The following is a 26,329-nucleotide window of genomic DNA, read 5'->3' as shown; positions in this document are numbered from 1 at the left end:
TGTTTACTGCTAGTACCTCTTGAGTGATTTTATAATTGGATTGCAATAAAAAAAATCACACCCATATCACTGCAGTTGGTAACCTTGATACCAGTTCCATAGCAGAAGCTCTCGTCTCGGCTTGTCTGCTGCAGAATATGCTTGTGCTGCTTGAAGAAGATCTGGGACGAGAAGAGAAGAGGCGCGAAACACCGTATTCGGGCTATATAAATGGGGGTTACCTGTGATTGTGGTACTGAGCCTCTGACAGTGCAACGTCTATGGCATTGTCCCTTACTTGATTACATCTCAATTTGACCAGCACTGCATTCATGATAAGCAAAATAATTAGTGCTCTTCTGAGTTCATTAGCACCGTGTGTTAGATAGTGAATTAGATCAGTACTGATGCGTTTGCAGAATATGTATTTTTTTTAATTTTTACGAAATTCGAAGCTTGTATCTTGACCCTACCTTGACATTTAAATAATTTTTTATGATAACTCTTGACAACCTGACTTTCTAGACTACTTCCAGACAGTGTTTTAGAGGTATGCATATCAACATCTGGGGAGTTATTTTTACCAAATTGAACACACACAGCTTGGGATTTACGTAAATTCAGATTGAGTTTTTTCCTCACGGACTACAATCAAGAATATGGAAGAAGTGGTGAAAATGTCTTTGTTTAAGGCAATTGTACCGTAATGTCAAATATTCCGTCAACCAAATTAAATGTTGCCAGTCCGATTAGTTGTACATGTGAATTTATAGAATGGATATTAAGCAAAGACATAAAGGTGCAAGTTTGTCTTAAGGCTGCGATTTTAATTATTGTAAAACAAAGACGTTGATACGTAAACGGCTTTATGTAATCTAGAAAGGGAAATAACATGTTTCGAGAAGAATATATCAAATTTCTGCCTATTGCTTGGGGCAGTTTTCCAGGCTCCAAGTGTATTAAATATCTTATTTGAGATATTTGAGTGACAGAATGTGCTTTCTGAAATGGAGATATCGAGGGCTGAGAGCCAGAAAGCCTTAACTCAGAAAGGATTATTTTGTGAGTTAAGGCTTTCAAGTTCTCAAACCTCGATATCAATGAAGATAAAATATGCACTTCAAAATTTGAAATGTTTTTTTTTCCGGTTTTTGGAGCAAATACGTGGGATATTACTTGGTTGAGTAGTATTGTGAAGAAGGCATCAGGTGACAATATTTGTCGATATTCTTTGCTTTTAAATGTTTATTTGTAAGGCCGGTTTATAAAAAAATGTAATGTAGAAAAATGTATGAATGTAATGCTTTTATTCGTAAACATGAACATGACAAACGACGGAGGAGCACATTGTACAAAGAACATTGTACCTAAAATTATATGTGTAATTCAAACTATATCTCCTTTAATAATACCAATTGATAATCATTTCAAATTTACTTACCTTAAGAAATGAGTGACGCAGACAAAAGTTGCCAAACTTTATTGTGCAAGGTGTACAAACTAGACAGCATTTCCTTGTCCTCGGGCAGTTTTCTAAAATTCTAAAATCAGAGGCATTTTAGATGTAAAAGGTATCATTTCCCCTTTACATGCAAAACAGGCTACATCAAGTATTTTATACTGTATCATGAGCATGGGATTCAACACGTTCAGCAATTATTCTATACACTTTCCAGTCTGTTGGCGAGCCACTGATTCTTGCCTGGCTGTGTGCCCACGGGCTTTTAATTTACCCTCCTCATTCGTATTCCCACAATGGGATTCGTCTGTAGTTCAATACAGGCTATTAGACGTGGTCTCCTCAGATTACCAAACCATACGTTCAGTCTCACATGAAATACCTTTAACCGACAATCAATTTTTACTTCTTTCAGTAAGCATATGTTAAGGTTGTTAATTGAAGCAACATCATGTGTGTAATTTTAGAACAATAGTAAGATCTTTATGTCAGCGATTTTCTTGTCACAAATACCCTCGGTAATATGTTGATACTCCAGGTCTTAACAGTGTTGAGCCTCGCCTCAAGGGTTCGACATTGCTGTGAATATCCCAAAATCCAACTTGGTCTCCCATAGAGGATAATTTCCCTCATACTATGCACTCTGCAGGCATAGCTTCAAGCCAGGATTTGCAGAGCTTGAAGTGAGATGATAACAGCTATCTTTGCGCTAACCTGACAGCGTTACTTACATGTAGATTACACTGCCTCTGTCAAGATTAGTCTTGACATAAAAAAAACCCATGCAAGTGTAAACAATTAAGTTTTATGGTAGTATGCTTGTTGAAGGAATGTGTAAAATTTGAAATTTGAAAATTAAAAGTGCACGGGTTCTGTGCAGAAAGATTGACTGACGTAAGTTGATGAAAACTTCAAACCTATATCGTAACATGACCTATTTTAATCGTTAGGACTTCTGATTTATAATACTTCAATAACATTATATATGTTTTAAGGGTTCTATTCCTTGCCATTTACATGTACCAAAAGTGAATTATGTCATGACATTTTTATGGATTTGATTCTCAGTTTTCACAATATAGCCTGACCTGATTTGAAGTTAGTCCTTCCACTGTATGTCTCAATCATTATTCCAATCAACACTAAGTCACAATTTCGATTAACTTTTGATTAGGTCATTTTGTCAGGTTTGCCAGAGATAATTACACATTTATATTGCAAGACACATACAGATTAAGACATGAAAAAAAATACTAGTAAGTCACAATTAGTGCACTGATAATGACAAAAAGGTTGTTAAATTCTAGAGCGATTGCCGAATGCCGTAGTGTGCCATTGTAAGTTACAAAACGTGAAAACGTTCGCAATAAGTTAAACTAGAGTATCAAGTATTTTACAATTACACCTGAAGGCATAAGTGTATCTTACCAGGACACACATTACTTTGGTATGAGAGAATCGCTGCAATAGATATAATATTAACTCCAAATTCTTTTCCGAGGGCTTTTTTTAAACCCGCAACTTTTTCAATATGGATATCGGTATCGAAATCTGTCTAATAGTTGATAGCGGAAGATTTTGATCAAAATACCGTATGTTCGCCTGCAGGAGTATTTATCACTGCTACTACTATGAGGAAGATTAACATATATTAAACCAAAAGTAGGACTATTTTGAAATAATCATATGAAAGGTCAATTTATTGCAGAATACACCTTCATTCGAATGTTGCAATTTGAAAGTTTGCATTGCGTTTTTTTAATAGTCAATAGCAATTACAAAGAGGTCCGACTAATCTCGTACTAATTTTGCATCTTGATAATTTGTAAGTTTGGTTCATTTAAAATGATTAATCAAATCAAATCCAGGTATTATGTTCGTATGTGTACGTCTGGGATATTTTTGTGCGTTTGGCGTACATGTATGTAAGGTGCTACACTTAATGTATTGGAGTCTGTGGTTATTGTATATAATATGCTACATGGCTTGTATAATTTATATGCGAAAATCGTAAATTAAACGTTGTCATATGGACGAACACGTCATCATTACCGTTAACGTGTGAACGTGAATTGCAGATCACCTTCCATATAGAACAGTTTATATCTTTATTGTGATTTTATAAGCTAGTGGCATTTAACAAACTCTCTTTGATGTGTCAATTATGTGCTATTTAGTGACATTCATACATGACAGTCACTTCACTTTATTAGCAAGTCTACGTCTGGATTGTCATCATTGTCAGCTTCGAGTGTTAAGACAGCCCCTACTTCGAGCTACGTGTGCATACTAACTAAACCTGTATTTTTGCAATACTATATTGTTTACAAGAAGTTCCGACGAGACTTATTTCTAACATCAATTGAAAATCAATTCATAAGATTGACATGCCTGAATGTGATCTTTTTTCACTGGCTGTCATTTATGTATGTGGAGACTTGTGTTAAAAACGTTTCTCATAGATACAGAAGATGATTCCCTATTAATGCCATATGGCAAGATAAGGAAAATCCCAGAAGATTTATGTAAAATAAAGAATTTGGTCACTGGTCCAAAATACTCAGTTGATAATTGGGATAATCCATAAGTGAAACACGTTATCGGTCACAGCAGGAAATAACAGCCCCTCATCTGACAAGTCTCTTTTGCTAACAGCAGGAAATGTAATAAAAGTTTACGTTTTGTATTAACAAGAATAACGTACTAAGGAAGCAGCATGGCTGAATGGTCAATGTTATTACCTCTGGCTTGATGAGGTCGCGGTAGGGTCTTCGAATGGTCTCTACGTTACAGCGCTTTAATGTGGTGCTGTGTAGGCAAACTCAGATAGCAAACATCTGCTCTTCCATACTGTTCTATTAGAAGAGTGCTCGTACTAACGTATGACCAAAATAACATAAGAAATCCAAATATTATAAGCAACACCCAACTTCTTTATTGTGCCATAATATTTGGTTTCGTGGTAGGGCTATCGTTATTAAAAAAGTTCAAGTGTTGCGATAATGATCTTGTTTAGCTAGGCTTTCAATAATGCGACGAAATCAAAATACAACCAAGTTTACACTGACCTTTACTGAAGCGAAAGTGTGACATTTGTACTGCAAAGTAATAATCCAATTCAAGATTTGTTTGTGACATTTCCCACCAATTTTTGAACGAATATCTAAAATACAATCGATTCAATTTGCCTTTTCAGATACCGGTTGCTATTTTTACGCATTTCTTGTTATTATTCCTTAGAGTTGGGTGATAAATGGAGCAGCCTCTTTTGTAAAATCCCGATCAATTAACCTTTCTTCAAAAGCAAAATCTTGTTATGTAAGATAATACAATTCCAATTTGTTCTTGTTTTTCAGATCCGGACATATAGAGGTAATCATTGATTATTCTGCCGATTTGGGTCGTCTTTCTATTACCGTTGTACAAGCAAGAGATTTAAAGGCCAACAAGGAATATGCTACACCAACCGACACATATGTCAAGTTATATTTACTTCCGGAACATGAGATAAAAGGTCAATCACGGGTAAGTATTTGATTAGCTATACAAGTGCCCAAAATGGCACTAATTAAAATGTCCCCGGTTATCAGGGGCTATTGGGTATGTGTATGTTCTGTGTGTTTGCTGGGTTACTACGTTTGGAAATATTCAAAACTCTCATATTGCATTTCTGGTAGTAATGTAATCTGTCCGTTTCTAGCGATGCTATTACCAAACACTTTTAAAGCCTTTCTGATGTAACAACATTTTGTCTTAACCTGAGACGTTTATCGTGCAATTTACACCCGCCAAGGTATTAGGCCTATGTCTGCTTTCAAAACCTTTTTGTTCACACTGTTGTCATTAAACTATAGTTTAACTTCATTTTAAATGAAAATGTATAGCTTAACTTGTGTTTTATTGCAATTCTGTGAATAATTCTTACTTTAATGTTAACTGAGTATCTCTCAGATTTGTATATGTGTGCACAAACGTTGCACTTAATTCACAGTCCAGGTAAACTCGTTTTTGAGTAATGTGTCCGTATGAAGGAACCTAATACTCGTCTCCATGATACTAAAACGTTGCTCGGTGCTCTTTAACGTCTGTATATTTTCTGTTTTCGTTTCTGGATCGTGAGCTTGCTTAAACTGCTAACACGGCACCAACGTCGTAAATAGCAATAAAATGTTAAAATAAAGGTTGACGCCACACAATATAGCATAACCATATGTGCAAGTTTATTTGATATTTTAGAAGGCATCGTATATAATTTCAAACCGAAGGCGAAAAGTTCATAATTTTTGTCATTTTGTTTCTTGTCAATATGTCAATCCTTATTTTATCTCCATATGAGATACATACAGTACGACACTACTTAAGTCAATTTCTGTTTCTTGCCGTTTTCGCAAATGTAATGCCCGAATACGCAGACACGTCACCTACCCTATCTCTTCTATCCCTTTCTATTCTCTCTCAGCTGTGGGTGGTTGATGGGCAAGGACATGAGTCTCATCAGCTTACCTGATCCCCACACTGGTGTATAGGAAGAAGATCTTCTTCCACTGAGATATCCTGTTTCATTTTGTTTGGGATTTGTTGGTGTCTAGTTTTCCCGCGATTGCGAAAACCTGGTTATGCCACTGGCTATTGCTATTTTGAGTCCTCTTTACCCGATACTGTATAAAATGTCAGGGTGTTACATGGATATGTTTCAATGTTTGATCCTAAAATGCCACACCGTATGTTAAAGATTGCTTAGGGTTTGTTTATTTGTTTGTTTTGATTTCTTGGCGCTTTCAGGTAGTCAAACTATTTGCGCCATTATTTATACCAGTACATTGTACGTTCGGACCAGGGGCCGGTTCGCGAAACTCGGTGCTAAACTTTCGGTAATCGTATATGCATGAATGGACTATTAATCTTATTTCAATACGTATATCGCATGATACCAAAAAGATTCGCCTAATGGCACACATGGGCTCCTTTTCCTTGAGGTAAATTTCATGTGCAAATAGAGAGTTCCCTCCTTTAAATTAAAAACAAGAATCAAGGTTTTGTGTCCTTATTTGCTATTTGGAATTTTACAGGAGGGCACCTTTAGGTTGTGCTTAAAATTCCACTTATGTCAAAGGAGCCCATAGGCGAATCTTTACGGTATGTTCATTGCCTAGGGCATATATACGACTGTCGTAAGTTTATGACCGAGTTTTGCAAGCCGGACGCAAGACTCTAACCCGGTACCTTAGTTGTGCAAAGCGAGGTCAGAACCGCTAAACCATCTGTTTAGAAATCAAACCTCCATTTCTTGTTTGTATGTTTCCACTTGTTCCCGCTTTTTCATTACAATTATTTGTTATTTTTGTAATAATGTATTCCTTTCAGTACTCATTGCATGTAACTCTACGACGGGTTATTGGTTTTCACCATTACTTCTTATGATACGTATAAATTATACCCTCTTTTTGAAATCGGCTGGTTTTCTCGTCCAGTTCTGTTAAATTTCCAATTCTAATGTCATTTATAAACTCCATTCTTACCCCAACCTACATAAACAGTAGGTGTTTCAGTCACATATGCAATTCTCCACGTTTTAATGCTGCTGGACATTTCGTACTTTTATGCTCTCTTGACATTTCCAGACGCCTCTCGTCTAATGTGTTTGACTCTCGCACATATCCCACATAATGTAATAAAGATTTTCAGTAAATAATACCATATGCGACACACTTCCTTGCGGTAAAGGTACACGATTTCTCAAAAATAATATGTAAATATCGGACTTGAAGTGGCCCAGATATCTCATTATTTTCGTTGTTTGTTTAGATAGGGCACACGGATGGGAAATTGTCTGAAAACTGACCGCGACAATATTTTCTCGAGCAACAAGTGATACGCATTTATTAACCTATTTCATACACGAGAAAAAATCCCGTGATTTTAGTTAACAAAATTGTCATAAAAATGTTGGAAAATGCAAGCAAGTTAATAATAAATACATCAACCCGCAAGAAAAAAAGAACTCGTCCGAAAGCACTGCAACGGGCGAGTTCGTTCTGGGTTGTAATGGTTCTCACAGCAATGCAAAAGCCAACAACCTGTAAGGCTTCAACTTGAGTGTTAGCAGCTTGAAGTATTATAATGTAGATATCAAACACGGGTTATGTAGTTGAGAAAGTACTTAAAGGCTATGTTAAAGAATCATAATCCAATAGTATATTTGCGTTGTTTTAATTTACATGCACTTGACTTTGTCGTGTTGAACATTTGTATAAACGACAGAAATTTAAAAATTAATCAAGATTTTTTGTACCCAATGATCTTGTATAAATAGCCATCTGCCGGTACGTGGTAAGGATATGCTATTACCTGCTATTATTAGTATTAGGTATAACGTGTTAAGGTCGCGTGCGATGTGGTAAGGTCACGCTATTAGGTAATACGTGTTAAGGTACACTGAAGACAGAAAACTAATTTGAGATAGATGTGAAATATTAATGAAGTAATCATAGCAAATCATAGTTGCATACCTTCAAGGATCAGTGGTTATAATATATGAACTAATGTCGGCGACCGAGACCATGACAAGCATGCGTCATGCATAATGGTCATAATTTGTTATATTATTTCGGTGGTCATATATTATGAACGCTATAATGTTAAGATTTTTTTTAATGTTTCACGGTCTTTGCAGGCTATATAGTTAATGTTCAAATATGGTATAAATCACATATTGAAAGGTTACGGTGGCATCAGCTTACAACAACCCAGGACAACAACATATATCAATAAAGAAGTAGTTATTTTGTTTCTGGGTAATTGTACAAGCCATTACATGAGCAGTAGATGAGCACCAAGGTCACGTCCATCGTATACAACCGTTTTACTTTTCTTGTAAAAAACTGCCTTGTAGATAAATAAAAGAATTTTCTTCATCATTTATACATTACCACACGACCTGTCAAAAATATAATGCATTAATATATCTATTGTTCATTTATTCTGCAAACCTATTGTGGGAAAGATATAAAGTTATATTAACTACTAGGTTAACATACTACAGACATTGCATCATAAGATACTTCACTATACCGGATTTCTTGTAAGTGAACTAAAAATGGCAAAAATGTCACAGACATTATTTTGTTATCGACAGAAATTTGTTTGATAACCTCGATTACCTGAACGTTGTTAATCAATGAAAACAGGCAAATTATAACCAAAATATATGCTACCATTAAAACAAATGAACCTCGAATGGTACAATATCTACTCCAAAAGAGGCTACCCGTGAATTATTTTCATCTACTCCCTCTCAACTGCTTGAATAACACTCTATGTACTTTACTCCCGTCTCTTATAGGTATATCGCCGAAGTTTGAATCCTGTGTACAATGAGAGGTTTACATTAAAGATGCCGCCTGAGCATTTGGAACATCACTCGATCAGAATGACCATCTTCACATACGATCGCTACTCAAGACATGAGGCCATCGGGGAAACTGAGATGAGACTGGGCGACGTGGATCTCTTTCCGGAACCATTCAGTACTTGGCTTAGTCTAACCGATGTTAACGAGGTGGGTGTAAGTACACGTTCTGATTTTTTATATTTCTTATATAACTTGTAAAAATCATTCAGTGTCCAGACATTTCTCCCATGATGTTCATGACATGATGTTTAAACTGTCAAGTGCTACCTGATTGGAACTGACTACGAGATATTTGGCAATCAGTGCATCTGTTCATAAATTTAAATACCGTTTGGGGAGAGCTACAGAATACAACTGGCTATACTTTGAGTTATTTGAGGAAAATAATAATGATAATGGAAATCAAGTGAACAAATATTTACTATTGAATTGGTTACTCCTTTGCTATTGGTTATTCCTTTTTAAGCACATCTTTAAAAAAGAAACTTCTTTTTGCTAATTACAGATATCTGGCTTATAGAGTTGAATGTTATTATCATGATCTCGGGGGAAGTCAAACACACACCGCAAAGTACCATTTATGTGCATTATTATAAGACTTGTCTACTACTTATTTCAACTTAAGGGGTACTTTGTGTCAACAAATAAGCGGATCATGTTATGTTATTAATGATGCCTTTAAAACCATCTAACATGTCTCTGGAATTAATTATGGTCTTTAAAAGAGCCGCGGCAACGACATTGACTTTGAAAGTACATTCAAGTGAATGTTTTAGTTACCATACAAACTAACATATTTTGTGGATTTGTGGATTATAAATCGTAGTGGATTAATCACGTTTTGGTAATATTTAACCCTAGAACTACTGAATCATATTTTGTATCACGGACTACAAAAGGTTTTTTCATAATACCGTTATTTTTGGTATTAATGTATAGTTATAAGAAAAGAAAAACACATCCAGCTCCCAAAAGTCTTAAATACATTATGCACCCATATCAAGTATAAATGCTGCAATTACGTTGTAATTTAGCATTGACATTCTTTTTTATATCATCAAGAGATTTCTATGTCGCGATATAGTTGCGCTTTAACATGTAATATTAATCTGGTTTCGTAATAACATAATTTTGGTGGTGGTTGCTTCATATGTGTTATCGATCAAATCAATTAGGTCTAGCGTGTCCTTCCAATTTATTAGATTGTCGTTACGGACTGTTAGCATTACCGTTTATTTTCAAAAACTTTAGTCATGGTCTTTATAAAAACGATAGACATGGAACAAACCACTATGAACACCAAAAATATTGACCAATCTGTTCAGCAAAAGCCAGATCCCATCCATCTGCTATGTTTTTGCATTTTCTGAGCATATTATTTTTCTATAACCTTGGCAACCTTTTGCTAAATATAGAACGTTTTTTGTGGTTGTAAGGTTATGTAAGCACAATTTGAAATGCCGTCAATCACTTTATTTTCATACACTCCTATATCAAAGGGGCCAATCAGAAAAGCGGTTAGAATAGTACTCGCGAAGTGCAACGATTGAGTATAATGGCACTCCGTATACTGTGCGCGTATGATTGATTTATTTTTCGGGTGTGTTGATGCATTTATATTTGTTTCTCTTTTTCCAACATTTTTTGTGATAGTTTTGTTATACTATGAAAAACAGCTAAAATCGCTGTTTAATTTAAGCGACCCATTTGCACAAACAATACTCTAGTATTCAAAAAATCGATGAGCTGAAATCCGACACACACGTCAGGATATGGCAATGGCTCCCGGGGTTGGATGATTAGATCCGAACATTCAAGCTAACAGATATGTTACATGTACATTTGTATTATTATACTCCTTTTTTGCCCTGAATAATGTATGATACTTTCACGAAGTTGAAATAAAATTGAAGGTGTTGCTTTAATGTCTTGTATAAGACTAACCTTTCTGTAAATTAAATGTTAAGAATATAGGTTTACATCATGGTAAAACTGGGCCGTTGAGGCAATTATGTGTCCCATATACAACGGAAACAGCGTATGGAGTGAATTCCCACGATTCATTTAATAAGTGTGCCGGGGCGCTTTGTCATATCTGCTGCGTTTAAATATGATCCCAACTACAATGGTCAAACTTAAAATCTTCGGCTTGTTTCTTATTTTTTGTTATGGCGTTTGTGTTATTGTTACAACCCCTCCCTAGATTTCTATACTTCACAAAGATTTATCGCTTCAATATTTCGTTACAGGTACCAAGGAATTCCTCACTATACACAGCTTTCCTAAGTACTCTTCGCAGTGTCTTATGATATTATATCTCGGTTGCAATTGGGTATCATCTATCCGGTACATTCCATTTCTACAACGTACCATTACTATCCATAAGGCGCTATAATGTGTGTGCTCCCTGTTTTTGGTCCGCGAAACATTTACAGCTAACAATTACTCAAGTAAATTATGCGTCCTGCTTTTTTGTTTCATATGGAAAATAACTGATACCTTTGTAAGAAGAAAACAACGCTTAGCCTCATTCTATCCCCTATTCTGCCTTACCTCATGTACAATTACACCTCAATATATTGAGTACAAAGGGTGGTGCTACGATTAGCCTTTCTTATAAAATATTCAGAAGGAGCACAGTTAACATTTATCATTTTTACTAAGCGCAACAAGCATGTCAATATTTGCATACTCTCCTTTATCAAAGCAAGAGTCATTATCATCAGCAAACCATCATAATTATTATCAGTTGGCTGCGGAGCAAGCGACTACAGTCTTTTCTCCAATTGCTGCGATCTTGGGCTAGCGAAGCAATTTTGTTTGACTGCAGTATCCCTTCAGTATCTCCCAGGAGGTGCTGATCATGCTGCAAGTACAGTGCACGTGGTCGTTCTGCTGTCATCTTCTCATATGCTGGAATATAAAAGTAATATTCTACAGACTCGTCGTATGAAATCTTACCCTAACTGCTACGATCTTAGCCTATTGAAACAAGACTAGTATTCTTCGCTGCAGCATCCCTTTACTTTCTCCCGGAGGTGCTGATTGAGAACGGTCATTACAATCCACTGACCCTCTGACACTGGTCGGGGAAAACGACATAATTTTGGGCAATGGGAGGATAACTTTTGGGACGCTGGATACGACTTGCCCCCCATCTATTATGAGTATTTGCGGTCTGTGATCTGCTGTCAACTGACCACACACGGGGTGGTCAGGAGACCGGAGGAGTGCAAACACTACGCTCAATGAAGACCCCGTGATAGCGTCACAAGCTACGTTGATGTTCAATCTAGACTCTGAAACGGAAATTTTTATAGCTTAAATATAACATAACTTTGTAAAGTTTTAATAGGGTTCTTAAAAACCCGAAAGCCTTTGTAATTTAAATTTAACCTTCAATATGTCACGCCGATGCGTACATCGTTAGCGACCATCGTTATTGCGGTGAATTGCGCAGTAACGATGTGAGGATTGGCGTGACGCATGTAGGGTTAAATCGCAAATGGTTACGGGATCTGATGATATATCCTTTCTCTTTCTGATAAACACGATAATCCTGATCAAAGTACTCAGATGATATTCAGAATTTTGGAAATATGCAGTAATTTAATTCATCATTGTAATTTACCTTCGTCTTACCAATTAAAGTGTCTATATCTTCAGAAACCTTGAGCGCAGAACTGATATACATTCAGACCACGTACGATACTGTCAAGGATTTCCCCTGTTGGCACATATTTTCCTTGTTCATAAAAACATATTATAAAAAGTTAAATCTAGTGAGTGCCAAAGATGCTTTTTTGCTCTGAAGATGGCACTCGCTAGTGTTCCAAAAGCTCAGCTTCTGAAATGGACTTCTCTGGGGAAAGATTAAAATCCTATTCATGTCTACCAACCTAGCGTACCAAGCAATTTCATATCATTGAGATGTTTGTACTTATTTCTATATCATCGAAATCTACCAATCCCCATGCCCTTAGCATAAAGAGTGTGACCAAAGTAACCCTTGGAAAATGGTTAAAATGGAAGTGTGCTCCTCTTTTACTATCACCCCCATCTCTCTAAAACAAGTTTCTAAATGGGTTCTTCATTTGTCCTCTCATGGTACCAAACAGGGACTGTAAGATGCTCTTTGGCTTTTGTGGTTCTCTATATAGAAGCCCCTTCAGAATCCGTAAAGCTCTTCATGAACTCTTTTGAAGATTCAAGCGCACGGATTCGCCATGGACACCGTGGGACACTACAAAGCATTTTTCATATAGTGATGCACATTGTACAATTCATAACATATCTCTGATGTAATGTACAGAACGACATTTATGTCATATATAAAATGAAAATATGGTAATTTCAGATAACATCATAGACTGTCCATGTAATTATCAGGATAATCTTAATGTGCTTATCTAACGTAGTTATTCAGGTGTGGACGTAGATGTCATATGTTAGAATACAACTCAACTACTTTCACATTGACAAATGATGTACATATTTTATCCTAAAAGGTACGCTGTAGTCGATTTGTAACTTTTTAATTAAATTACTTGTTAGCTATAGGGGATGTTAAATAAAATCTCTCCTAGAATTAAAGAGATTGACATTTAGTTTGGTATTAATGTTTCCAAGTACCATATACAAAATTATCAAGATTATTAATGACTGGAGGCTATTGCCATAAACGTTGCTCTGCATATTGCTTTGCGTTTTACATAGCAATTACTTAAGCGTTAGGCATGTATCTGGATTAAAGGCCCATTCAGTGATTTGCTCATCCGGACGATCGTAAAAATCATTAAAATTCAGATTTTGGTACCTTTGTAATTGGCATAGATGTGCTAACATAGCCTGCTAGTGGTTCGGTCGAAAGCCGTGTATTTTAAACAAAATAAAGCATTTACATGAATCTGGACTTTTGATACTGACAGTACAAAAAGTCCGACTCGAGATCGAAAGAAGCTCACTCTCCACCATACCAACACGCGTTGCGTATTGTTTCTACTACTTATTACATCAGTAGCTACTATTTTAAACAAAATACACAATTTTAACTGTTTTTCATATTTGAATTGACCGTTAGTTTGCCTCGGTGACGTTTAATTGCTTATTTTGTTTTCTACTACAAAAATTAAGCGTCTGTTACTCTGTTTTAAATCAATTTAGACTCTACTTCCCCGTGTTAGAAACACTGGACTAGGAAGTTTTTCCAGTCGATTGGTGGCGCACTGTACGAAAATCTCGATTTTCTCGAGTCGATCTGAGTTGAAGTAGAAAACCTTTCTAAAACTTCTGTTTTTTGACTAATTTGTCGATGTATTCAGGGGAAAAGTGGTTTAATGAAATTCTGTAGACTTATTCTTTATTTCTAAGCAACTCTGACAAATTTCCATTTTTTTTAATGTTCCTGTGAAATCACTGAAAGGGCCTTTAAACGTTGCAGAGAAATGTTCTCGACACAGTGGTATAAAATATGACACATAAACGAGATTTCGATACGAGCACAACATTTACAATTTTATCAACAAAAGTACTTGTAGATATTTTCTAGCACTACGCTTGCAGAATCCAGCTCTAAAATCAGTTTTATATTACATGCTGATGGTGATACTTTCTGCTTTAATTAATTTGGTTTAAATGCTTATCAAAATACCGTCAATGTGTAGTTCGACAAAAGTATGATCCTAACAACGTTGAATTGTTTTCTCCTACGATTTCCCATTAAGAGCATTTTAAAAAGGCACTACCCACCGGGTGGTCAGGTGACCAGAGTGTAAACACTGCACTGAATTAAGACGCCGTTCTCCAATATCAGTCTACATGCTGCTATATATTACAGAATAAATATCAAAACAAGATACACATACAAAGTGGTAAAACTGTTTCAAGAATTATAAAATTTAAAAAAAAATGTATTTGAAATATTTTACAAAATTATCTCATATTTTACCACCGCAACCGTGATGTATCTTCCGTACCTGTCAGTACCGATACTTGCTCATCGTTGCCGCTTAAATGGGGAAAATGTTCGCATTAAAAGCGGCATTATACGCAGAAATCGATTCTTGATTTCAGGTGAATTATGCATTTGCAATCCTATTGTCAGCCAAAATAAGAAGCTTTTCGAAAAGAAAACATAAAACCCACAGAATAGAAGACGCAACAACAACACCATGCAAGTATCAAAGACATGGCATTAACCTATACTTAAATTCCGGGGTGTCTCTTGCATGGAAATCTATTGATTACCTTGCTCTAGAATTAAAGGGTGTGTAATATAATGTGTATATGAGGTAGAAGAACGCAGGAACTTATACTACAGCTGCCCCGTGTGTATGCCAGTTTGCTTCAAATAACTTCATTTAATGGTCTTAATATGCAAGTGAAAGTCGGGTTCCCTCCGTCTATGAGTGCAGCTTTTCTTTACATCAAAATGGCAGTGTACTGATGTTCATTCAGTGGTGAGATAAGTGACGTCATCGAAATGGTTAAGCTTAACGTTACATGTTCCTTGAACAAAGTTTTCATTTTTACTTCATATTTTAACTTTATAGCCAAAGGCAATACTTGACACAAAATGGGCCAATGCGTACAGTCATGTAGTTCCTATGAAGTTACATGTGCCTGAAGATTTTGCTTCAATCTCAAACATTGACAGTAAACCCACACTGTTATACTATAAAATAGGTTATCACCATCGATTAAAAAAAAAAAAAAAGGGCTGTTAACCTAGTGGTATTATTGCAAGAATAACGTAAGGGTTACAATTTACAGCAAAGTAGTTTTGATATTGAATTTAGCTTTAATATTCCATAAATTTAGTACTCAAATAAATGTGCGGAGACACATAGCAACATTACATTAATGCACCTCAAATAATGTATCAATACACTTGAAACAACGCAATTGTTGAATTATCATTGAACCAAATCTACAGCACATATCAACCCATTTAGTGAAACTTCTTTTAAGAGGGTTTTTTGAGTGTTTTGGCTAGTGCAACCTTTTGCGTCATCCTATAAACATTATAATATTAAACATGAAATACCTTAATATTTTGCATTCTACGGCTCTATTTATGAATATGGTTTTGATGATAGGTGTAAAAGTTAATTGGAATTCAGCGTTTAGGTGACGTCAGCAGATACCTGAAAGGAGAATCATCTTCACATATAAATATCAGTGAGCCTACAATGTATCACGGATAGTGCCCTCCAACAGGGGAAATCCTCGACAGTGTCGTACGCGGTCTGAATATAATTAGTTCTGCGCTCAATGTTTCTGAAGATATTCACACCTATTATATCTGATCGCAATCCACAGTCTGTGATCTACTTGAATACAATGTACAGATATGCATGCACCAGCATGGCATATTATGAGCAGCTCCTTTACAAGCACTGCTTTAGAAGGTTCTTCTTTAGAAACACAATAAGTTTGTTGAGCACGGAGGGAAAGTTTCAGATTACTTAAACTAACTTAAATAGTGGAAAAGTAAATGTTGACAGATAGAGTAGAAAGGGATAATTCATTTACTTAGCACATATTTCACGTATGGATTGCGTTGTATGTAATATGTCATACTCTAAATGGTGAAATGGTATCTGCTGTTAGAGTAGTAATTGTTGTTAGGAAATTGAGCACTTTGTATGCCAATTTTTCAGAATTGACGAACCAATATGAACGCTAAATAATGTTTGTATACTATATTTTTTGTTCACTTTGTGAAGAGGTAGAGATTCAAATCTAGTCTTTTTACCCATTGCCCTTCTCGTACTGGGACTTTTAGGTATGTACACTGTCAAGATAGGAACTATGTCGTACCTCTATATGTAGCTGCTCTGGAATAGGTATCTAATGTTTTGGTTTATGCTTTTATGCCACCTTCCGTTTCATGATCTTCCATTGAGGTACTAGTATATTGTCTATACCTAAAGTAGATGAGGTACCCGGAGTATATCATATTATCCGTCACATCTGCCCAGGATCCAAGGAATTTGTACATGCTGTATCGAAGTGATTGTTATACCCAACAGTTGCTATTGATTTATGTAAAAGACTGCCTCGATCATCAAAATGCAACACAGGGTCCATCTAATTTGGAGTTTAATAGAGGATTCAATGTTGCTGTTGGAAAAAGCAGGTGTTTCAATCAATATCAAAACTAATGAAACAAATCAATTAATATAGCCTGTAATGTACAGAATTACAACCCATGCCAACTTGATTTTGCTCGAATGTTTGACAGCCGTTAGAAATTTGATCAAAAACGAACACAAAATGTCATCGCTTTATAGGCAATAGAGTCAAATCAGCAATACCACGTCTAAAAAGATGCGTGTTTACAAGTTTTTTATACTCTCTTGTGAGCAACTGTCATTACATTTCTAGTTCAGGATATTTGAAATATTGTTAAAAAATGTCGTAATGGTGTTTCGAAAACAACAACAGGCTGATAGACAAATCTATATCCAAGTCTCCAGTGCAGTCGATGCTTTTCAAGTTAAAAAATGGGCGCAAGAACAAAATATCTCAAATTCAATTACATAACATTATATTACAGCAATAATTAAATATCATATCTGTGTTAATATTGAACTATCTGTGACAACAATCTGCGGCAAACCTCTCTGCACTCACGTGCGGGTGATGACCATCTTCTGAAATCCGAACAGCGTAGCAGCGCAGTCTGGTAATAATCATGACAAGGAAAATAATTTCCTATGTGTATCCATTGAAAATCCTCATGTAAATGACCTCTTGGCCGCCAGACAACTCACATTTTGTAAATATCAGCAAATGTGTCAATTCGTTTTAAAGATGAGTGAGTCGAAGTATATGTTTGCAATACATGTATGGAAACATAAATAGGAAAATAACAAATTCATGCAGACAATAACGGAGTCAGTAACCTCATGAGGTTACGGATTCTTGTCATGTTTACGTTTGGATTTGGTTTGACTAGGCTAGATGCGATGCGCGAAGTTGTGCGATATTTTCTCATCCAAGTAAGTTCATGAAAATTTTAGAAAAAACTTAAAAAGTTAAATCTTGTCAAGTATAATAATGACTATATATTGTAGTTAATATGTCATTGTAGTTTCAAAATTAATGTATTTTTTAATGACTCTTATGGTATAGATATATTGACATGGGAATATGAATTTACGACATCTATACCGCGAGATCTAACATTGTAAAGCCCTTGAGATTTTAGTATTTCATCGATGCATGTCATGTCCTGAGTACACTGTATTCTAGATGCGATTTGTTTTAATATATACAATACTTCGGCATAAAATAGAATAGAGAGACATTTAATTCATATCTTTTAGCTTAAAGTATTTAGGTTTGTCTCCAGTATAAGTCAGGGTGGGTATACTCAATTCAAATATCAAACTCAAGCTGCACGTTGGATTATGATTGGCCTTGCTGTATAAGAAGAAAAGGACGTCGTCAACATGACCAGTGTTATTTGATTGTAGCTAAATATACATGAGTATTGTGTTACTTCTGTCATTGCAAGAGATAATGTCAATATTCATTTGCTCATCTTATTTAGTTTTTGACGTCTTTGATTCTCCTACATGTAGCTTGTGTACATTGTATACAAAGAAAATATATCAACTATCATTAATTCTAGCTTCCGTCGTTTTTAAAAGTCTTAATTAAATGCAGGACGTTCATGAACGCATATTTATCACCCGCCGCGGCGGCCATTTCTTTCCCCAAAGTCGGTATTTTGAGAAGATGAGGAGAGGGCCCTACTAAAATTGCTCATTTACAGGATGAAGTACCTAAGAATAAGTCACTTGGCATCAAAATTTTACACGAAGTCCTTTCTAAAATTTTCTAAAGATGGTTTTGATCAACTCTTGTTTTACTAATCGAGTTGGTTGCCATTGGTACACCTCTCCCTAAATGTTATTGACTAAGTGTACCAACACGGGGCTGGCTAAAAACAAATATGAGGGCGCACCACTTTTCAAGGTCATGCTTAAATTAGTAGCGTTCAGACTGGTTAAAAGTTTCAATGTCAACTCAGCTTGACCTTGAAACTGGTTCGCCCAGTTAAATTGGCGTGTAAGGCGATATCGAGATGAAGTCGATATGACCACTGATTGTGGTGGAGAAAGTCAAGTAGAATATCTGCCTCGTGTCATTTTAAACATCCATTATATTAACCTTTACTTTTAACAGTCAAAAAGGATAAAAGACTTATCGCTTATTGTAGGCATTTGAACATTTTCACACCTTTTACCATCTTTGTTACGCCGTTTATATTTTGCAGAAACAAGCCGACCTGGGAGATATTCTGTTTTCATTGAGCTACCTCCCGACAGCCGAACGCCTGACGGTGGTAGTTGTAAAAGCCAGAAACCTGAAATGGTCTGACAAGAAAGTTGTAGCAGGTGGGTAACAAAAGTTGTGTAAATAATAGTGGGCAGGCCCGTACGCAGGATTTTTGGGGGGGGTGCTGATTTTGAAAAAGTGGACTTTTTTTCCAAGGGGGGGGCGATTTTGTGAAAAGTAGACTTTCTTCCCCAAATTTGGACCTTTTTTGACCAAAAAAGCGTAAAAAACCTGATTTTTTTTCTCGCTACGCTCGCAAATTCTGAAATTTTGGGACTTTTTGTATACTTTTGCAAATTTGGGGAGGTGCGGTCGCACCCCCCGCTGCGTACGGGCCTGATAGTGGGAATATGGTGGGAAAAGGAGGCAGGTGTATTCACAAATTTGAGTAAATATTGTCGAGCAAACATGATGGCTAAAGAAAACACTGTCGTAGTGTGTATCGCCTTCCGTTTAAAGACCTTGAACAGCAATTTACTGTCACTTTTCTGATGTCCTTTTGTAAATGGTCAAACCATTCATGATTTACGCTGCCCGTTTACGACAAAATAAAAACTGTCATTTCGGCGAGCTTCAATGTTACCTTCTTTTAAAAGTAAAGGATGATGATATTCGAAATGTATACCTACTATATTCAGAAAAGAATAGACAAGGTGTCTTGCCCGGGTGTCATGAGGCATCCACGTCCTCTCAGACGTCAGTAAATAAGTATACCGTGTATTGCTTATAACTGGAGCTCAAACGTCACTCGCATCGAAATATATATATATTTGGGTGGTCCGGTGGATAGCCTATATTGCCATTTTCGAACAGGAATGGGTGTGGGAATGTATGACTGGTATTGCTTTTAGGACTTTAGGCGGAATATTCATATTTTTACCTCCACACATAATTGTTTGCTTTAAACCAGTGAGATTGCTTTCATTTTGTTTGAATATTATTAGTCAGTTCCACATCTTTTTACAGGGACTATATTTATATATCAACACATACGTGGTAATTTGAGAATTCGTATATAATGTATATTATAGTGAATCGATGCATTCGTCAAGTTTTATGTATCCAAGAAAGCATCAAACTATCTTTTTTCTTTCATTTCAACAGATCCGTTTGTGAAAGTGTACCTTCTACAAAATGGCAAGAAAATCAGCAAGAAGAAGACATCTGCGAAAAGAGGGGATGATTGCCCCATTTACAATGAAGCCATGATGTACTCAGTACCGGCGAATATCCTTGATGTAAGTTGAAAATCACATAGTATGCTGGAAATGCTTTTATTTAACCGGATTTTATAACCTGTTTTAGGAAGGGATTTCCCCTTGCACATACCCGATCTACGTGCCGTCAATATATATGCCAGGGATTAAAAAACTCAATAGATCTCACGGGAATTTTACACTTTAATAAAACTGTTTTACCGAAGCAATATGCAAGATATCAAATATTTGGGCACTTGTCCCATAAGGGAGTTTATACTTTTAATGGCTTGTTATGTCTTTTTATATTCAACAGGCTTGTTTAGACTTTTTAATACACAATTATTGTAGTCACAAAAGCAATTTTCTGGTCAAAACATCAAGAAATTCAATAATTCGACTTCCTATTGTTACAACACACTTTTTCCACGAAATTGGTCCCCGGCATGTTAATAAAAATTATAATAATGTACATGCAATGTAATTGCAATCTCGATTGCAACAGTACACCAATGGTTCAGCCGCCCAAATGACATGGCGAATACTGAGCGATATCAAAGATAATATTCCAATTTGCTATTCTTACTATTCTTCCCACTCTTATGGTTTCCTTAAAGAGGAATCGAATCCCCCGAGCGCTTCGTCTGGGGAGAACAAAACCTGCAGGGTTATATCTGAATAGGTGTTAATTGATGCAAAAACATTAAAACATCAATTAGCACCTGTCAAATTCAGAGATAACCTTGTTAATGAGTAATTTAATAACAAGGCAAGTTTGGTTCACCCCAGAAAAAGTGCTCTGACAGGGCTTCTTCTTTAATTTAAATGTTTTCTATTATGTTCACAGAAAGTAACGTTGCGGATAACTGCGGCAGAGAATAGTGGTGGTGGAAAGACTCCCAGTATTGGTCACGTGCTCATTGGACCAAATTCAAAAGGTGCGCCCTTAGCACATTGGAACCAGATGATGATGTCCTTACGAAAACCAGTGGCTATGTGGCATCCGCTTAGAAAATAAACAAAATGCAAATATCTTCATATGAGTCATGAAAGCATATCCGCAATAATAATGTAATAGCTGCGTTATGTTTGGTTTTATAACGTGTTCATAAAATATCATACAACATGTAAATCCAAGAAACAGCCCTCGGAAAGTTAGTTATGCCATAGAGTTAATTCAAAAAGCAGCTATTATGTGATAATGCGGATATGTTTTCTCGCAATCACAAACACAAAATCAAAAATAATAAACTGATACTTTTGGGGAAATCGCTTTTAATTATATTTGCATATTTTTATATTATAAGATTCGATATACGATGTTCCTATAGTAATTTTGCCACATCCGAAGTATCACTTATTTCATTTAAATAAATGTTAAATCTTATTATTTTCTTTGAAAACAAGAAGAAGGGAACATTTGGATGTTACAAAACTGCTCAGGAATTCAATATTTCAATAAAAAAAACGCCTAAATGCTTAAAACTCACTCATGATGTACATGCGTCAACCCTTGAAATATTAGACCCAGTTATGAATGCCGGTGAATGGAGTGTGCTCAAAGTGACGTCACGGGGTACACCATAGTTAAACACACCCATTATATAGTAAAGGTCGGTTCTTGCAAAAATGGATTCGGTAATCAAAGAGGTCATTAATATAAGCAACCTTCTTCTCAAACAAATTCAGCAGAGATACGATGGTAAATATCCGTGATATTTTGAAGTACGTATGCTGATTTCAACATGAGAACAGATAGAGGACGAGTCAATGATCATCTGGCCATTGACTTCCGGTATCATTAAACGCAGGTGCATTTTAATTATATTCCTGTAATACACACTACTTATACAGGGTGTCCCAAAAAAAAATACCGAATGAATAAAAGTCGAGAAATTGACATCAGAATCAAAACATTTAAAATGTAGCTCATAGCCAATTTTATTGTGCTTCACAAACGAAAATTGATTTGGTTGACTGGTTGTGAAGAAATTAACGATTACATAATGCGCGCATCAATGCAGTTTATTCCAAGTTTGATCAACAAGCGCTTTTTTCTATACTCGCTCACCGCTTCCTAAAGTTTGTGCACCTCATTAAATTTAGTCAACTTTATCTATTTTATAATCTGACGGTGTTGTGTTATTCATGCTTTCACTGAAGATGAATAACAGTTTGTCCGAGAAAACTTATATTTTAACTTTCCAAAGAACATTTGAGCCAAGAATGACAAAGAATGATCAAAGGCTTACAACTTTACGTGTGATACGTGCAACATTAAAAGATTTGAACTTTGCATTACAATTTCTTAATGTGTGTGAGAAATATGTTAAGGCAGCTGGAATTCTTTATGCAGTAATTCTTTATGCAACATTAATATCAACATTAACGAAAAAGGATATTTTCAAGTACCGTACATCATCTTGCAAGCTTTCATTTTGAATATCGCGGAGATTGTCAAATTTGAACACAACCTAATTAACTGTTTTGCAAGAAACAGGGTGTTTAAAAAGAACGAAAAGGATTTCACCGAAAAACATTGAAGCCCATTGACAGTTATCTAGTGCGCATTGTGTTGAATGATCTTTCTTTCAAACTTGGAATGAAGTGAATTGACGCATGCGTTTTGTGATCGCTCATTTCTTCGCAATCAGTCAAATGATTCCAGTACAATTAGCGTATAACATGCAGAATAAGATGGGCTACACGCTGCTTTTAAGATTTGTGGATTCTGATGTCTATTTCTCGACTCACGCCCAAATTCATTCGCCCGGTTTTTTTTCTGGGACACCCTGTACAGCAAAATTAACACTACCGATAGTAACGCGGTTTATTTACCACAGAACACATAAATTAAAGTGAAAATAACTTTAATTTGACCTTTAAAACGACCGTGAAATAGAATCACTATTCTACCAAAGGATTTATCTTGAAATCGCCAACTTTCAAAAAAAGTAATTATTTTCTTATGTACGTATAAAAACAAAAACAAAAAACATATAGTAGGTTTTATATGGTTATTATATTTTAAATTGAAAAGCATTGTAAATCGTTTTTGCACGCTGTCAATGACCGGGCATTATAGAGGTTCTTCTTTCCATGTTTGCTATCTTTGGAATATTGAATATATTGTTTGAACAATGAAATATTGCCTATCGCCAACATTGAGTAAACTATGCGTCCATTAATGCGCATTAAAATTGCCGTTATACGTAAAACGGCACTATGTCATTTCCATTATCCATTAAATTAGTAATAGTATACGTCTAATAGCAACTATTGCTTGGAACCGGTGAATTCACTTTAGAATACGTCAAAAACAGAGTTGACTAAATTTAAGACTTAAAGTAACACATCACTCCATACGCTGTAGATAATAGTGTAATGTTCATGGAAATAAGATGAATTTATTTCACTCGTATTGCACTTTAAACAAAAGAGTTTGGTATGGTTTTCTTAAACGTTAGCATTCTTTATACGTGCAGCAGTGTTTAAAAAACACGGGGTACCATATTTTCCGTCCAAACTTGTACTTAAAACAGCATTACTGCAGTTTGTAAATCAAATATGGGGGAGACCAACTCTATTCCGACGTAAGAAAACTAATAGTTACTTTCAACAGAAAATATTAATTCTAATATATTTATAATACTAACTTTCTTCATATACCATTCAGAGTTAACATGAAGTCTGCAAAACTGGTTCGGTCATCATGATTCTTAAACCTATCTGTAACATTACTTACATGCCTGTAGATACACATTGATGCCTCGTCATGCTCATAGATCGCTAAATTCCTAAAGGTCAAAGTTGACTAGAAGTGATAATTTTGTTAAATTGTAGCTAATTAAAAAAGGACTAGTATTATTTACGAAAAGCAACTGAAAGGACCACAAGTTAATATTCTTATCAATTAATATCCAAATGTATAAATACAAATTCAAATACGCCACCCTTTCCAGAAATTGAAAGCGAGTCTTTCATCAACTGATCAAATTTCGATAATTATTGCCAAAAGAGAAATTATGATTTATGGGTGCTGTCATGTTGTAGCTTATCCGTTGAGAACAGTTCTGGGTAATTTGCAAACAATTGAGCACAAGACACCAGATGTCAAGTCCTGAAATCTTAATAAGGTCACAGGACATAACCTTAAAGGTCACAGGTCATGACATCCCGCTACATCTGTGTAGTACCGTGTTCTATGGTTTTTACTGTTACAGAAGTGGACGTCCCGTACATTGTTACGGCCTTAATTCTTATACGGTGCCTTGTTCTACAATTTTATCGTGTCGCTTCTGAAGCTGTAAAACAAATATTACCCAATTTGTTTATAATTATCTTTATGATAAATGATTTTTCTTGTATATTTGTAATAATATAATCTATTTATTTGTATTATATACTTTGTCTGAAAAGTATGATCCATGTATATATTAAAGTAACATAACATAGATGGTCGTTGGTTGTGTATGCAGAGGCCCTGCGGTGGTAATATTTTAGATTGCATAGCAATGATATAATAATGCGTAGACAGGAGCAATGTAAGCTTCATTGCGCAGATTGATTATTCATGACAAATTTTCAAACCAAGCTAATTAACTACAACCACAATAAGTAAATAAATAAAGAATCGAATTCGAGTTAACAGCACATAAAATCTGTTTACCTGAAAATTTTGATTGTTAAAGCTACAACGTTCTTCAGCAGAATGATCCAGTTCGTTGATTTGACGACTGTTGACTCGTGACGTAAAAATGAGTATTCAAAGTGGTAAACATTAATAAGCATTAAAATATATTTAAAAAAATATTAAAATCACAAAGATGTAGCATGTTTTTTCTTTCCTTGCAACAGATGATTGCTCTGATGCTTTATTGGTAGCAATACTTTTGTGGTTGTTTAAGGGATCTGGAATGAGCGTTTTGAGCGTTTCGACAGTATTTTTGTTGGACATGAGAGCACATCAGACATATCGAATTGCATTCTGAATACGAAGAATGTCTTTCTGATATCAAATAATTTTCATTTTTGAAATTCACGATATAATACAAATTTTATGACAAATTATTAAAATTTAATATTTTTCACATTTTTTTTATATATAACAGTCCTCGAAGAAAATTTTACAAATCTAATGACATATTCTTCATGTTCTTAAAGTGTATGTAGCTGGGAGGAAAAGCCGACGATCAAATGAAAATTTTGACCTTTCATATTTAAGATATGGATTTTTTCCCCCAAAAGACTTAATTTTTTTTTTGTGTTTTGGGGAAAAAATCCATATCTTCAATACGATCGTCAATTGATCGTCGGCTTTTCATCCCACCTACATACACTTTAAGTATAAATCATCAGATTTATAAAGTTTACTTCGAGTACTGTTAAATATCAAAAAAATCAATTCTTAATCATTTGCCATAAATTGTGTATTACATTCAACATTGCGAATTTCAAAAAGTAAAAATTATTTGATATCATAAGGACATTCTTCGTATTCAAAATGCAATTCGATATGTCTGATGTGCTCTAATGTCCCACAATAAATACTGTCCAAACGTCCATACCCCACCCCTCAAATAAACACATTTGATCCTATTATTTGATTCTTTACCTTCCCATTTTGTTTTCGCTTATTGGCGCTGTTGCGATTACTAAGAGACCCTTTAATTTAAAAAAACGAAAAAAAAACGAAAAAAAAAACGACGTTTGAACAGCTGGCCACAACAAGGCAGTATTACGTGATCCTAATCTAAATTCACAATGCTTGGAAAAGAACATAAAATAAAAGTTCATAGTTTAAGAACCAAAACTTAAAGTCAACGGGCCTTATGACTAGAAAAGGGCCTGTAATATGTGTATAATCTCTACTTTAAAGTTGAACAAAGAGAGCAGCCACTAATTAGTAGTATTTCATATTGTCCAACGTTTTAC

General features: G+C 35.4%; 1 protein-coding gene across 3 annotated transcripts in view; it reads left to right on the top strand.

Annotated features, from left to right (window-relative positions):
- Positions 1–22,290, top strand: part of LOC140165999 (synaptotagmin-12-like) — a 283,434-nt gene extending 261,144 nt beyond the window's left edge. For 2 of the 3 annotated variants that reach the window (XM_072189360.1, XM_072189362.1), the window contains 5 exons: positions 4,795–4,963; positions 8,781–9,002; positions 19,138–19,258; positions 20,304–20,437; positions 21,243–22,288. In XM_072189360.1, coding sequence (XP_072045461.1) covers positions 4,795–4,963; positions 8,781–9,002; positions 19,138–19,258; positions 20,304–20,437; positions 21,243–21,413 — 817 coding nt within the window. In that variant the 3' untranslated portion in view covers positions 21,414–22,288. Of the gene's footprint in view, positions 1–4,794; positions 4,964–8,780; positions 9,003–19,137; positions 19,259–20,303; positions 20,438–21,242 lie in introns of all 3 variants that reach the window. The other variant, XM_072189361.1, reaches the window with a different exon arrangement.
- Positions 22,291–26,329: the final 4,039 nt, after the last annotated feature.

This window comes from Amphiura filiformis, chromosome 12 (assembly GCF_039555335.1).
Source record: "Amphiura filiformis chromosome 12, Afil_fr2py, whole genome shotgun sequence".
NCBI classification, from domain to species: domain Eukaryota; kingdom Metazoa; phylum Echinodermata; class Ophiuroidea; order Amphilepidida; family Amphiuridae; genus Amphiura; species Amphiura filiformis.
The sequence above is the reverse complement of the archived record's forward strand: the minus strand, read 5'-3'. Positions and strand labels throughout refer to the sequence as shown.